Raw genomic sequence first — 14,891 nt, 5'->3', positions numbered from 1 at the left:
CGTTAGTTATGTGCACATATGCGTGTGTAATTGTATATGTATTATTGCAAAGCTTTTTCGCTACACATACACAGATTCTCTCTCTCTCTCTCTCTCTTTCCCTCTCTGTCTTTCGGGCTTAGCACACTGTCGGGCTCACACGAGGACTACAGGAAATCAGTGTGCGCCGTTATTAAGAAATAAGACAACAAATTGAAAACATAAAATGGAATGTGAGTAATTATTTTTTGTGGTGTGTTCAAATGTTTAGGTTGTAATTGCCGTTGCTGGCGGCAGTATGAGCTAAATAGGTAAAATTGCAAAAACAATCGCACTTGTCGCCATCCACTGGACATATGAACATAATTGTTTTTTATTGTCTTGATAACCTGTCGGCGCATCATTAATAAGTCATTGGCAAATGTGAACTGATAGCGCTAAAAAATTAATTCCGTTCAGGTTAAATAAAATCATGTTCGGTCAACACGGATCATCTCATATTTAAATTATTTCCATGTTTCTTATCAGAACCCATTTAAAAAGGCGTCTTGAAGCGATATCAATAAAGATTTCGATTCGTCTAGACCAATCTATCGGCGTCAAATTGGTCATCGATAACAATAAGAACATTGATTTAGGCGCCTTGAACGACAGCCGCAGTTAAATGCATTGAGTCATTCAGTTGGGGCAATGAGCAACCGCTAAATTAATAATATTAATTAACAGTTAATAAGGCATTTGCGTCAGTTTTGCCCTGGCAAATCCGAGCGATTAAAACCAAAAACAAAAACAACTCTTTTTTGACTTTTCATTTTTTGTGTGCTTTGCTGCTCCGTTTAATGGCATTCAATGCCATTAGCTGGCAACAAATTCGCTTTTTATTATAATTATTCTCATTCTCATTCAGACAGAAACATGGCCAGTGGTTAAAGAAAATACATTGCGGAAGGAAGCCGGCGCCAGCTGGAGAGCCGGTTTTGCGCCATGCGACTCTCTAATTACAGCTCCTGCACCTCACCGCCCACACCTTCCTTGCCCTGCGCCTGCCGTTCCAGTTTCTCCTGCTCCATTGTCTCCAGCTGTTCCAGCGTCAACAATGAAATGCCCAGCTGATCTTCCCTCGAAAACGGCTGAGCCATGCGCCTGAGCCAGCGGCGTGCCAATTGCACCGCCTCCTCAGTGGACAAATTGCAAAAGCTGTCCACCAAATGCTCCTGTATCCATTTCGGCAGACGCGACCGTTTGTCCTGGCGTGAGAAGCGTTTGTCCGCAAATATCATGATACCATAATCTGTTTTTCCACGCAACGCCCGACCCACACATTGGGCCGCATGTCGCATCGCATCAAAGGTTAGAAAATCATTCTCTCGTATTTGAAACTGATCCCGCAGATAGTCGAGGCGCGCCTTGAGTATGCGGGACTGCGTATAAACGTAGGGTATGCCGAACATGAGCACCGCGCGACCATAATGATGATCGAAATCCACACCCTCGGAGACCTTGCCACGCGCCACAGCCAGCAGAACAGCACCTCGACCGCAATCGCATGCCTAAAACAAAGACAGCATAGATCGAGAGCGAGATCGAGATGAATGTGTGTCAAGAACATCATCAATGGAAGCCATAGAAATTTGAGACTGCGATTTACATTGCGGGTTGCAATTTGAGGGCGCTCACCTTAACATAGTTCATGAGCGCATAGCTTGTTTCGGCATTGTCCTGGGTCTCGATGAACAGCAGCTTATAGCGGAGTAGAGTATCCACAATGCCCTGGTCATACCACGAGGCCACAACCGACTCCAAGTACAGATAGGATGTGAAAAAGCAAACGATGCCATCGGGCACAGTCTTGGCCACCTCCACCAGCAGCTGGCCATAGTTCCTGATCACAGCAGTGTCCTCGCGCGTCTCGAACTTGGACGAGATGGCCACCTGGTCGTTGCCTTTTGAGACAATCTATATCAAAATAAAATAACTAAATAAATAAACAAGTCTAAGCCTAATTCAAACTGCTTCATTTACCATAGGCAGCAGACAGGGACGAGCCAGGGTCATGGTAAAGCTACTCATAACAACTGGATCAAAGTCCAGAATCTTAGGATACATGTCCATGGGCGACAGCGTGCCCGATGTGATGACAACCGTTTGAAACCGTGAGAAGACTGGCGCCATGGCAATGGATGAGTCCAAGCAGCTGAAATGCATTATGGGATTTGAAACAGTCGGCGTCTTGTCATCGAACGGCTCAATGATGATGGTAAACCCTTTCGTGTACGTAGAGACCAATGTGGCAAAGTGCGTTATCTGTGAACAATTGCATCGAATCATCATCATCATCAATTATTATAAACAGCATTACGTACCAGCGTCAGGGCACCGAATTCCGTCATATCGGTAATCTCCAGGGTGCGCAACAAACTGGACAAGCGCTCCGCACAGAAGCGCAGAGGTTTGCGCTCTATGCAGATTTTAGATGATACATCTTTGAGAAATCCCGCTGGGGACTCCTGCACCACATGATGCACACGCAGTCGAGTTTTAATGTATTCTATAAAACGACGTAGAAAACTAAGGAAATGATCCGCATTCCGTATATTGCCTGGGACGACCTCTGTGAGCACATCGTTGGGCAGCACCGGATTGGCCAGAATCATGTCCGTATCACGCTGTACGCTAGCATCCTTGAGGCCCTGCACCATGCGCTGATATTCCTCATTTAAACGATTGGTGTCCTCATCCCGCATGCTGCAGTAGACAATTAATTAGTCATGTTTAATTATTTGAATAATTATGGAGTAGGTCTTACTCTTGCACCAATTTTGTGAGCTGATTTAAGGCGTTAGTACTGCGCTCAACTGTTCTTCGATTTATTTTCACGCTCATGGAGTCGATGCATACATTGTCTATATTATGAGCCTCATCGAAAACCACACAGGACTCGCGTGTCATTTCCTTGGAGACAACCTGGGCGATCTTTGGATCCAGTAGATAATGATAGCTGTAGACAACAATGTGGGCGTGTGCAATCTACCAGACAAAAAAGGAGGCAGAGTGGAGGGCGTAAGTATATAAATAACATCAATACATTAACACTCTTAACGCACAGCGTAACGTGCCAAAAAGTACGGACACCAATTTCTCGACCGTCCATATTCTTTAAGATCATCGATGCTATATACGCCCACGGGCAGTGTCGATTCCTTGCCCTCCAATGTGAAGCCCTCAAAATACTGACCTAAAAGAGTAATGAATGTTAAATTGACTCAACAGCAATGGCAATTACTTACATATGGGCACCTCGGCATCCAGTTCATGGCGTTCGCGTATGTAACTAGCAGTTAGCCCATAGCACTTGCCATCGACCGCCTTGCCCTCGCGCTCCTTGCTCACCTCGGGATGAATGCACAAATTTTTACGTGAGCTAAGCACCAGGCCGGTAAAGCCTGGCGCTGCGAGGGCATTGCGTTCATAGTATGCCATTAGGTTCTGCAACTCGGCAATAACTTTCTCAATCTCCGGCACCGTACGTGAGCAATAAATCAGCTTGCGAACTGTTTCCGGATGCTCAATCATATAGGCGACTACCAGGGAGAGTAATGTTGCTGTTTTTCCAGTGCCCGAGGGCATCTCAAGTAGACAGTGCCCCTTGGCGTCCAGACTTCTCTTAAGCTCCAGCATGTATGCATATTGCTCAGGATAAATATATTCATAGGGAAAATAAACGAGCAGTCCGTCAACACTGAGCCTGAGAGAGACGAAGTAGCCGACCATTAATTAAATCGAAAGCAGTTTTTGTACATTGTATATTAATATTACTTCATTGTGCTCCTATGTGTCTTAAGCGGTTTATACTTGAGCTCCGTTCACTATAGTTTTTCAAAATTACGTTATTTAGTTTAATTTTGCAATTGTTTAGTTTTGGCTGCTGCGGCGACGAACATGCCGGCAACTATCGCTTGCTATCGATATTAGCATTGATAATAATGCACGAATTGTACGTGCTCTTGCCGCATCATGTACGCTGTTCATCATTTCAGAGAATGGTAACCCATAAATATATTTTAATCAAAAAACAATTTAATATTTTCATTTCTTGAATCACCTATATCATATAGATTATATATAAGTACCTGGCAGTTTAAAAAAATAAATATTAAGTGGCTTGCACATATCAAACGAGCAAGCAAAATAGCCAGTTGCTGAGTTAAGCAAAAATTGTTCTGGTCACAGCATACCAGGCGCAAAAAGTTTTCAGTAGTTCTATTGCATTTAAGCTAAAGTATATGTGTTTTTAAGGGTTTATTTTTTAATTATTTAATTGTAAAAGTACTTTATACTAGCATTTAAAAATATCAACGAGTTTTCGCCATATGGACGACCTCAATCCCTTGGCTGGAACAGCGCATCTGCTGGAAGAAGTTGATAGTATATACTGGACACTTGAGCCGGCAAACTGTAATATGAATAATAATATATTGTGAACTTGTAGAAAAACTAATGGTGCTGCTTCGAGACGGTCGAACATTAATAGGCTATTTACGGTCCGTAGATCAGTTTGCCAACCTTGTTCTGCAGAGGACAATCGAACGGATACATGTCGGCAATGAGTATGGAGATATTCCTCGAGGCGTTTTCATAATACGAGGCGAGAATGTGGTGCTCCTAGGTGAAATTGTGAGTACAGAGAGCAAGACTTGATCGGGTAAACTAATATATAGCGTCACATTGCAGGATCGTGAAAAGGAACAGAAACTTCCATTAAAGGAGATTTCTGTCGATGAGATTTTGGATGCACAGCGACGTGAGCAGGAGCAACGACAGGAGAAGCATCGACTCGTCTCGAAAGCACTTAAAGAACGCGGCCTAGCGGTCAATGCGGATATAATCAATGAGGATTTCTGCTGATCGCCGTGTGCGCATTATAACAAATACAGATTTAGATATTAAGCTTAAGATAAAATTGATTTTTGTCAGTTGTATATTTGTACTTCATAAAAATCTATTTAAAAACTATATGTACATATATGTCGCTATGTAGTATTCCTGCTTAATCATTCTGACTTGGCCCAGGTGTCCCTGTCGTGGACTCCTCAAGCAATATGTACTTCTCCAGAATCTGGTACATTTCCACTTTTGCCTTAATCTTATGACGACGCGACAATTGCCGCAAATAAGCTGCCACGGATTTGCAGAAGTAATCGTCTTCGGTTTCGTTGGACACGCTAGTGGCGGCAGAGGCTGGTGCAGTTACTGCCTCAAAGCCAGGCGATGCCTCGGGCTTAATGGGTGCCAACTGCTCCGCTTCAACTCGCATGTTCGGCATACAGACCATAAATCCAATGTCCGTCTGCGAATGTCCAGCTTCGGACGGCGAGGCACCAGACGTGGACACATTTCCCGCTGTCGGTGTATCGTTGTGGACTGTGACCAGCGATGGCGATGGTTGCAACGGGGGCAAGACTTTTTGTTCGGCCGACTCGGAATCGCCCATATACTCCTCATATGATTCATGTCCATCTCCATCGTCCGCTTCCACGAGCACAGAGTAACTTTCCGATTGTGTCGTCTGCACCTCCAGCTTGGCATCCACGTCGTAGTTGTGGTCACAATCGTCGTACACCTGCGACTCATCTAAGTCCTGTTCAATAAGTGTGTCTGGCTCCGGGCGCGATTTTGATTTTACTGCTCGTACCTCAGCTTTCAGCCAATTTGTTGGCGTATCATCATCTTCACGGCGTCTTCTCTCACGACGCTTCCGCACAAACTCCCGCAAAAAGTCCATTTGCCTGAAGAATTCATTTCGACCAAATTCCGAGGACGGATGTAAACGCATTTGTTTTAACTCGCGCGAATAACGATCCCGCAGACACGTCCATCTGCGTCGCGCGTCGGGCGAAGAAATATTAAGGGTCTTGGCCACTTTGGCCCAATCCTCTTCCTTTCTTTGCGATAGACGAAAGTCGCCATGTCTGTGGTCGTACAACGATGGTGTTGAACGTATCGTGCGTATTAGCATAACATCTGACTCGTCAAGTGGCCTATGATGGGCGCTCATTATTTGTTAATTGCTATTCAGCATTAATTTTATTCAATTTGTAGCAGCTTATGTTTTCGTTTTGCTTTCTTTCCAGTGTGACCATTGCGGTTATCAGCAAAATGCATTAATGCGTGGTATGCCCGTCATATTGCTGCATTCTTCTCAGTCCGGCAACGCCAAGGTCTTGCAATTAAGATCAAAATCTTTTAATAATATCATCAGCCTATTACAAATCAAATGTATATAATAATATCATCTCATAGTCGAATATTGTAGATTTGTTTATGTATTCGATAAACAATCTAAGTAATCATTCGATTGTTTTCCTTGATGAATCAATGTATCAAATTATGTATGTTTTGTATCGATGAGCTGATATACGAAATAAGCATCCCTACTATCGGCAGCCATTTTTTCACGCTTTCTTGCGAAAAAATTGTGAAAATTGAAGTAAAAAGTTGTTAAACTGGCAAGAAAATAATTTATAAGGATCATATATACTAAAATAGTATGCGAATTTGAATATTGTGCGTGCGTGTAGTGTGTGAGCATTGAAATAATCATGGAGACGGTCGTCGCTTTCAATAATGAGGTAAGATGAGGCCGCCGCCGCACACACACATGTACAGATCAAAATGTACATACATATTTATATTTGCTCATATAAACCACTCGGTATTTACATACATGTCTCATGTACGCCTTATGTAGTTGTGTAATTTGTACAATTATATTCCCCAAACTTACATGTGTGTATATACATATGTAAATTCAATATTGTTGCCAACAAACATGCAGCTTCGCGTCCTGCCGTTCTGCCCATACCAACAGAAAATAATCCCTTTTCGCTCATTGTGCCTTGTGCTCTAAATGTGTATGTTTTCTTTCAGCTCTCCGGGCTCTATGATAGCCGACCGCCCATATCGAAGGCTAAAATGGCCGCCATCACAAAGTCGGCAATGCGTGCAATTAAATTCTACAAGCATGTCGTGCAGAGTGTTGAAAAGTTTATACTCAAATGCAAGCCGGAGTACAAAGTGCCGGGCCTGTATGTCATAGACTCAATAGTGCGTCAATCGCGTCATCAATATGGCACCGAGAAGGATGTATTCGCGCCCCGCTTCCAACGCAATCTGACCGAAACGTTTGCTAATCTGTTTCGTTGCGCGCCCGAGGACAAGAGTCGCATCATTCGCGTGCTGAACCTTTGGCAGAAGAACAACGTCTTCAAATCGGAAGTAATACAGCCAATATTTGATTTGGCTGATCCGAACCATCCGATTTACCATCAAATGCCACCAATCGGCGCCGGCAATCTCAACGCGAGCTCTGGGCCAAGTGGCAGCAGCGGCGTTCTAAATCTCTCGGATATTTCCAGTGGCAATGCAGCCAATGGTTTGAATGCCTCGGGAATGAGCAATATGGATATGAGTGGTGCTGTCGACGATAAAACGGGTGGTGCAATGCCGGATCTGTCGGTGAGTCGACAATGGGTGATTGAAGAGAACAAAGACTGGCAATGAATTAGGTCCAATAACAATATGATGTAGTAGTTAGTCAACCCACTATGGGCAGCTATACTCATTGCCAGGCTATGGGCGAGTAATGTGGTTTGTCTTTCGATTCTAATAAGCCAATGGCATTGCTTTATGGTACTATCACTATTTGCTCTATTCACTCTCTGATACATGTCTTGCTCACTTGCCTAATGTACGCAACTACACAGCTAAGTCATGACAAGTGCTCAAGCTCTAGTCGACGTCATATGGAACAGCATTATATGAAGCGCCAGCAACAGCAGCAGCAGCATCAACACAATATGCCATGCAGCAATTCGGCATCTGGTTCGAAGAGCCGTTTCGATAGTGGGGGACTAAGCAAGTCGCACCATCACAACAAATATGGCAAAGGTAGCAGCTCCCATGAGCTTGACTACGATCTGCGTGAGATAATCGATGACGAGGATGGGGACATGCTGATGGGCGACGATCATCATTGTATGGGCGATGATACGCCGCCCGGCTCTTCCAATTTGCTAGATGTATGCATAGGTCTATTCGTTATTTATCGTATTAGCTTTTGTGTTGAGGCTTTAATTTTCTTGGGTTTATTTATTTATTATTGACAATTACTTAAATGCATGCTAATAATAGCATCTAATTTCGCAGAACAATAATTTGAAGCAGCTGCTCAACGATCCCAATGTCTTACGCCAACTGCAAACGCTGCAAAACTTTCAAAAGTTCAAGCAACAAGAGGAGAATCAAAGGCATCGCTACCAGGACCAGGATGCCCTGCAGCAACATTTGCAGAATGTTCTCAAGGTAAGTGCGCTCATTTACTCATCATAATCTCTGGTACTAGGGTATTTCCTTTCTGCTCATTTTAGGGCACAGGTGGCTTGCCGCCGGGCGTTGGCATGGGTATGGGCATGAGCCACAATGATGTGACGGACATGAACAAGGATGTTGAATTCATATCGGAACAGCAACCCATTGAGGTATACACCATACACTTTACTTTTAATAATGTAGAGTTCATCGAATCGGTCAATGTGTGCATTTTTAATTGATTGCTAAGCGCAAATATCAATTCAAACTGCATTACATAACTGCAATATTGTAGCTCATGATTAGATTACTATACATAGTATATATATAAATATAAACGCACATATGAAAGTCGAACTAGTGTCGCATCTATTTCAAACTATATCCAACTATATATAGTTCCACTTTCATAGTGCGCCAAATGCTGCTGACGTGCCCAAAATGTTGTTATACCGGGGCGGAGAATTCAAAGATTTCCGTTTAATCGAAAGAATGGGGTATACTATTATTATGATAAAAAAAAAAAAAAACGACTTGATGTGCCTTACTTTTAAGTGCAATATTCGTAGTCGACTTTTGAAATTTCTGGCCAAAACTTAAAAATACCTATCAATAGGGCCATACTTAAATTTAAACTTGCAACTTTGCCTATACGTTTATTGAAAAAAAAAAAACTATATTAAAAAATGGTAAATGAATGCCCAAAGGTAAGGTTTAACTATATATATATTGACGGATGCGATACCCGATGCTAGAAGCGCCCCCGCCCTCCGTATAACAACGTTTGGTAAGTGCCTTAAATATGTAAACCACAAACAAATTCAAGTCAGATTCAATTCAATTACCCATCAATGAAACACAAAAACTTGCTCGAAAACGCATCGATGAGAAAATGCCAATGAAAAACAATAATGAGAAATGAGAAATAGTTAAGAACCGCCAAACCAAGTTTGAAAAACGGCCAAAAACCGCACGTCAACACGCCAAGAATGCAGTTATAAAAATAATACGTATTTTGTATAATTTGTAGTATAACAACAATTCCCAAGCCACCACCTTTACCATCTTCTACTCCTATCCCATCCCATCCATGGAAAATAATTAAAATGAAACTAACCACATCCCTCTCCCATTGCCACTTCTTTTCCTCCACATCCGCCATTATTTGTTTTATGCTTAAAATGTTAACGTGTTTATATCACAATCACTTTCTCTCAAATTCTTTGCAAAACTCCAAACGCTCAGGTTATCAATCTGGATGGTGCCGATTCCCGTAGTCCGACGCCCGATCGTGACCGTTACAAGCGCAGCCGACGCAGCAGCCGCAGTAGATCGCCCCGTAGTCGTGGTGGCGGCGGCGGTGGTGGGGGTGGTGGTGGTGGCAATGGAAACGATCGTGATCGGGGAAGTCGTCGTCGCAGCTCACGTTCGCGCAGCCGTTCGCCACGTTCCAGCCGCAGGCGCGGATCGCGCGATCGTGACCGCATGGAGCGCAGCACGCGCGACAAGGAGCGGGATCGCGAGCATGAGCGTGAGCGACGCAAGAAGGGCCTGCCCGAGATTAAGAAGGATCATCTAAGTGGTAATTATTCCATGCACATAAGCATAGCGTAACGCCGTTACGCATCACGTAAGCCCACTCACACAATACGTAATTGTCGCATTCAAAAGGTTTTCACGCACTCAGAATGACTTAAACCTTTTAATGCCACATTTACCTTGTGAATTACACTTTGTTTTGGTTCACTCTCGTTTGGTCTTTTCAATCAATGCTAATACACAAATGTTTCTTTATTCTGCAGCTCCTTGGCTCGGTTGACGTGTGTGTGTGTGTGTGTGTGTTGAGTGTGTGCGTGTGTATGTGTGATTTAATCTTATCTGGCATATTTAACCCACTGTCTCTGAAGCGTTTTTGAGCAAAGTTTTTTGGCAACCACATGAATTGAATAAGCATATAATGTAGCTCCCCATTTTTTACCAGTGTACCATCTAAGCACAGCAAATCTACTACACTTAAGGCTCCCTAAGGAGCGATATGTCTATTGAAATAATTTTTGCTTGATATTTTATTGCATACATGTGAAAAACTAAAGCTACACCTACACGCACAGAGCCCACAGATTCTATATTTTACATACATGCACATACATACATATATATAAATTCCATATAAGTGCACAATTATTTTGAAGAATATCGATACCCGATTGAAATCGATAGAAACTTTAACATGAAAGCGTAACAGTCATTCATCGAATTAAAACATCGGCGATTAGCAAGGCGCTTCTCTGCCGAAATTTAGTTTGTTCAAAGAAAGATATCCCTATACGGAACTGTTCTCATTGCATTATTATACATAAATACTGTTATTTGCTATTCTAAATATTCATTATATTCGACATCGATTTTCGTATCAGATTTTATTTTGTTATCATACACATAGTCGTTAGCAGTTACATATATTAAATCTATTGATTTACTCATAGAAGAATTTGAAAATCCATTGATATTTCAGTTGTATACTTAACCTTCATAGAAAACATTTCTTATATCAATATTTTAAATTCAAATGATAGCTTATTGTACTTTCAAAAATATCCAGTTCATATTTATTTATATTAATTATATCCAAAACTGTTTGTTTTGTTTTTTTTTTATATATCTTTTTTGAATACAATCTAATCAAATGTGAAGCTTAAAGATCTGTTAGTTATAAATTAAATTTTAGATTTAACAATAGATATCGAACTAGTTTGAGTATTAACACACTCTTAAGATATGTTTGAGTGTAATAGCCATATACTCCTATGCATTAATAATGCTTGAGATGATATCATATATCTGACTGTGAGGCTACATAAAAGGATCTGAAATACAACATTTGTATTAGTGAAAAGATAATGACAAAGACTTAAAGCCAAACGAGCTGTGCTTTATATTGCATTTTATTAATATTAATATTAATATTAATTTATTCTTAATATTTATTTAATTATCCTTCATTTATTACGTTTATCTTTGTAGTGTGCAGTACCACGTTGTGGGTGGGCCATCTCTCCAAGCTGGTGTATCAGGAGGAGCTCTCAGATACTTTTGGCGAATACGGCGATATCGTGAGCATCGATCAGATTGTGCCCAGAGGTTGTGCTTTCATCGTGATGAATCGTCGCCAAGACGCATACAAGGCTATGCAGGCGCTTAAGAATCACAAGCTTCAAGGTCGTGCCATTACCATATCTTGGGCAGCTGGGAAGGGTGTGAAGAGCAAGGAATGGAAGGATTTCTGGGATCTTGATCTAGGCGTCACATATGTGCCGTGGAACAAACTGAGCCCCGACACGGACTTCGACAGTCTCGAGGAGGGCGGCATGTTCGACGAGGACACCATGCCCAGCTGGATGAAACAGAAAATCAATCAAGCGAAAACTGTCAAGGATGTCAAGCCGACAGGCCTAACCGGCGAAATGCCCAATGTGCCGTCTGTGGCGCCGCCAAACTTGCTCTTTGGCATTGACACCACACAGCCACCGCCAGTGGCTCCGCCACAGCATGGCGGACCTGGTGCACCTCCGCCCGCACTGATGGGTATGGTGCCTGGTCAGTTCCAAATGGCGCCGCCATTGGGCGCACCGCCACCGCAGCGCATGTTGGGTCCCATGGGACCGCTGAACCATCCGTTGGGCGGCATGGCTATGCCTCCGAATATGGTGCCCGGCATGCCGCCGCCAATGATGATGCCGCCTAATATGATGCCTCCCGGTTTTCCGACTATGGGCGGCCCACCTCCACATCCTATGGGACTGCCGCCGGGCGCACAGTTCCCCCCGCCGGGAGCAGTGCCACCGCCCATGACCACAATTCCAGCACCCGCGGGCTCTGGCACTGGTAATGTGAGCGACGACCAAATGGACATCGAAATGGAGCTTGAGGATGCACCATCGCAATCGGCACCAACGTCCTCACAGCAGCAAGCACCTAACTTCAGCCAGCCGCCACCGATCTTCGCAGGTGGCGCCGCGCAACCGAACAGTGTGGATGTGGCCGCAGCGGTTACTGGAAATGATCTGTTCCAAAGGGAACGCGCACGTGGTCCTAGCGGCGCCGGTTCTCGCTGGGGCGGCCGCGACGACATTGCTGAGGCTTCGGAGCGCTGGCGGAATGAGAACGGAGGCGGTGGACCACCGCCGCTAAGCGGAGCCTTCAACGAGGCACGAGCGCGTCTCAATCTGAATAGCATGGAACATGGCGGAATGCAACGTCCAGAATTCATGGGTGGCATGGGTAAGTTAGATTGCAAAGTAAATGCCATATTCCTAATTTAACTTATGTTTTTTATTATTTACATTTAGAATTTGATAATCGTCCTGGCGGTGGACCGCGTGGCATGGGACCGGGCCCAAGGGGTGGCAATCATAATGGCGGCAATGGCGGAGGTGACTTCTTCCAGCCCAATATGAATCCCAATCAGAATCGATTCAATCAACCAACGAGTCTGATGCAGATGCGCATACCGCCGCCGGTGGCGTTTAATCAGCGCATGGGCGGACCGGGTGCAGGCAATGGAGTGGGTCCCATGTTTATGCGTAATCAAGGTGGCGGTGGACCAGGCGGCAGGCAGCAAGGACCAGGTATGAACTATAAAGCTCATAAATTAAACACAAATTAATGCATCCTCTATTTAAAGGTTTCTTCAATCCTCGCAATCCGTTTAACGATAACCAACGTGGTCGTGGTGGTGGCGGCAGCGGTGGTAGTGGTGGTGGTGGCGGCGGTCGTGGCATGGGTGGCGGCGGCGGTCGCGGTGGCCGGTGGAGCGATGATGAGGAAGACGGCGGCAGCAATAGCAACAACTTCAAACGCCGTGGAGGCGGTGGCCCAGGTGGCCCGGGCAATCGATTCCGTGGCGAACGCGATGGCGATGATAGACGCGGCGGTAACGGACGTGGTGGACGTGGAAGCCAGCGCAGCGAAGAGCGTGAACGTGGACCCAACAATAATAACAGACGTGGCTCACGCGACGACAGTAATCGCCAGTCGATAAGCTCCACGGATGAGAACGCATTGCAGGGCAAACAGTCTTCGTCGGAGCCGGATGATATCAAGAATAAGCCGGTGGCAGCGCCATCCGTGAACAATGTAGAAAAATCAGCAGCTGTAGACACCGAGGAGGACTGGGATAGAGAGCTGCAGGAGTATGATGCTAGAATGGAAGCGCAACAAGCAGCTGAAGCTGCAGCGGCTGCAGAAGCCGCCGCCGCCGCCTCCGGCGCTGGCGCTTCTACTGCCACAGATACCTCTGATATTATTAAACAGAAATCGGATACGCTGACCGAAGCGGCACCTGCGTCAGAGGTAGAGACGTTTGCCACCCCGCATGCGGAAGAGATCGCCGAGGTGTCCAAGCCCAAGGCACCATCGCCTGTCTGCACGCCTCTTTATGACGAATTGCCGCCACCAGCATCAGCAGCTGGAGCAAAGGCGCCGCCACAGCCAATTGAGCAGGCCGAAGAGCCAAATCCAAAGATCGAACAGATGCGCGCGACAGAGGAATTTACGCATGATCCCGAGCCTGAGTCTGCGCCTGCAACAGTGCTGCAGCCACAACAGCACCTTGATTCCCCACCCAGAGCAGAACAGTCAGCTCCAGCCTCAGCAGCTCAAACAACAACAACAACAGAACCAACGAAAGATATAGCGGAAGAAACTGAGCCAGTTGCCAGTGCCCAGCCAGCAGTTGAGGCAGACTCATAGAATGTCGAGGATAACGAGGAACAACAGAAGAGGAAAACAAAAATAGAAGAAACGGAGGAAGAGTCTTTCGATGGGACATCAATGTGTTAGTCGAGAAATGTGTATTTTATGATTTCCTTACATATGATTCACGTATGTATGCATGTCACACAGCATATGTATGTATATGCCCCCTTTTAATAATATTAAAATTTTAGCTTTTGAGATTACGCATTTGTTGAGACGCGACAAGAGTCTGCACTATTCTTGCTAGGCTAAGGCACTTTATTTGTATAATTTTTAAACAATTCACTTTTTGTTTAAGGCTTTGGTGCCGCAAAAAAATAAAAACCAGCAAATTGTAGGGTGCGTTCGGTCCTCTGACGTCGGACGCTAGTAATTCCCCTCTTTCAAATAAGAATATTGTAAACAACAATATTGTAAAACAACAAATGAGAAACCGAACTCCAGAAAACATCAATAGTTAAAGGCGCAAAAAAGGAACAAATTATAGCAAATAATTAGAAAATAATATGATATAATATGGACGAAATTAATAGACAGAGGAGAAAACAGCCACGCTTGAGAAATGTTTATAATTTTGTTATGTATATAATTTTAAGATTATATTTAACACAAACTGTTTCTTATGCGCAGATTATAAGTACACGTATAATAATGTACAATTTAAATATGAAAATATTATCAATACTATTAATAATAAACAAAAACAGACAGTTGACTTATAACCAATGTGTTTTATTTACCAATTGGCATAATTGTATCGAATAAAGTATTTTGGCATATAAATTATT

The 14,891-nt window shown here is 43.9% G+C and overlaps 4 protein-coding genes across 5 annotated transcripts; 2 read left to right on the top strand and 2 right to left on the bottom strand.

Annotated features, from left to right (window-relative positions):
* Positions 1–875: 875 nt before the first annotated feature.
* On the bottom strand, positions 876–3,940 carry Xpd (general transcription and DNA repair factor IIH helicase subunit Xpd). Its single transcript, XM_018105688.3, has 8 exons — positions 3,796–3,940; positions 3,267–3,724; positions 3,084–3,214; positions 2,786–3,006; positions 2,343–2,724; positions 2,002–2,283; positions 1,657–1,935; positions 876–1,529 (listed from the first exon to the last, which is right to left on the bottom strand). The coding sequence occupies exons 1-8, from the start codon at positions 3,798–3,800 to the stop codon at positions 978–980; spliced, it is 2,310 nt and encodes a 769-aa protein (XP_017961177.1). The 5' UTR covers positions 3,801–3,940; the 3' UTR covers positions 876–977.
* A 259-nt stretch (positions 3,941–4,199) lies between these two features.
* LSm1 (U6 snRNA-associated Sm-like protein LSm1) lies at positions 4,200–5,004 on the top strand. The gene is made up of 3 exons (XM_018105696.2): positions 4,200–4,404; positions 4,469–4,653; positions 4,711–5,004. The coding sequence occupies exons 1-3, from the start codon at positions 4,350–4,352 to the stop codon at positions 4,882–4,884; spliced, it is 414 nt and encodes a 137-aa protein (XP_017961185.1). The 5' UTR covers positions 4,200–4,349; the 3' UTR covers positions 4,885–5,004.
* On the bottom strand, positions 4,940–6,232 carry hng1 (hinge1). Its single transcript, XM_018105689.3, has one exon. It carries the CDS (start codon positions 6,032–6,034, stop codon positions 5,027–5,029), a length of 1,008 nt encoding a protein of 335 aa, XP_017961178.1. The 5' UTR covers positions 6,035–6,232; the 3' UTR covers positions 4,940–5,026.
* A 139-nt stretch (positions 6,233–6,371) lies between these two features.
* Isha (Insulator su(Hw) mRNA adaptor) lies at positions 6,372–14,825 on the top strand. 2 transcript variants are annotated; one of them, XM_089260756.1, is made up of 9 exons: positions 6,372–6,608; positions 6,907–7,494; positions 7,743–8,057; positions 8,185–8,340; positions 8,406–8,516; positions 9,592–9,928; positions 11,371–12,627; positions 12,696–12,974; positions 13,031–14,825. In XM_089260756.1, exons 1-9 carry the CDS (start codon positions 6,579–6,581, stop codon positions 14,095–14,097), a joined length of 4,140 nt encoding a protein of 1,379 aa, XP_089116882.1. In that variant the 5' UTR covers positions 6,372–6,578; the 3' UTR covers positions 14,098–14,825. The 2 variants fall into 2 exon arrangements, with proteins under 2 accessions (XP_089116882.1, XP_089116883.1); XM_089260757.1 differs by lacking the exon at positions 7,743–8,057 and having other exon boundaries at positions 6,373–6,608.
* The last annotated feature ends 66 nt before the right edge of the window (positions 14,826–14,891 follow it).

This window comes from Drosophila navojoa, chromosome 5 (assembly GCF_054131105.1).
Source record: "Drosophila navojoa isolate 15081-1374.11 chromosome 5, UAZ_NAV_1.0, whole genome shotgun sequence".
Taxonomy (NCBI): Eukaryota; Metazoa; Arthropoda; class Insecta; order Diptera; family Drosophilidae; genus Drosophila; species Drosophila navojoa.
The sequence above is the reverse complement of the archived record's forward strand: the minus strand, read 5'-3'. Positions and strand labels throughout refer to the sequence as shown.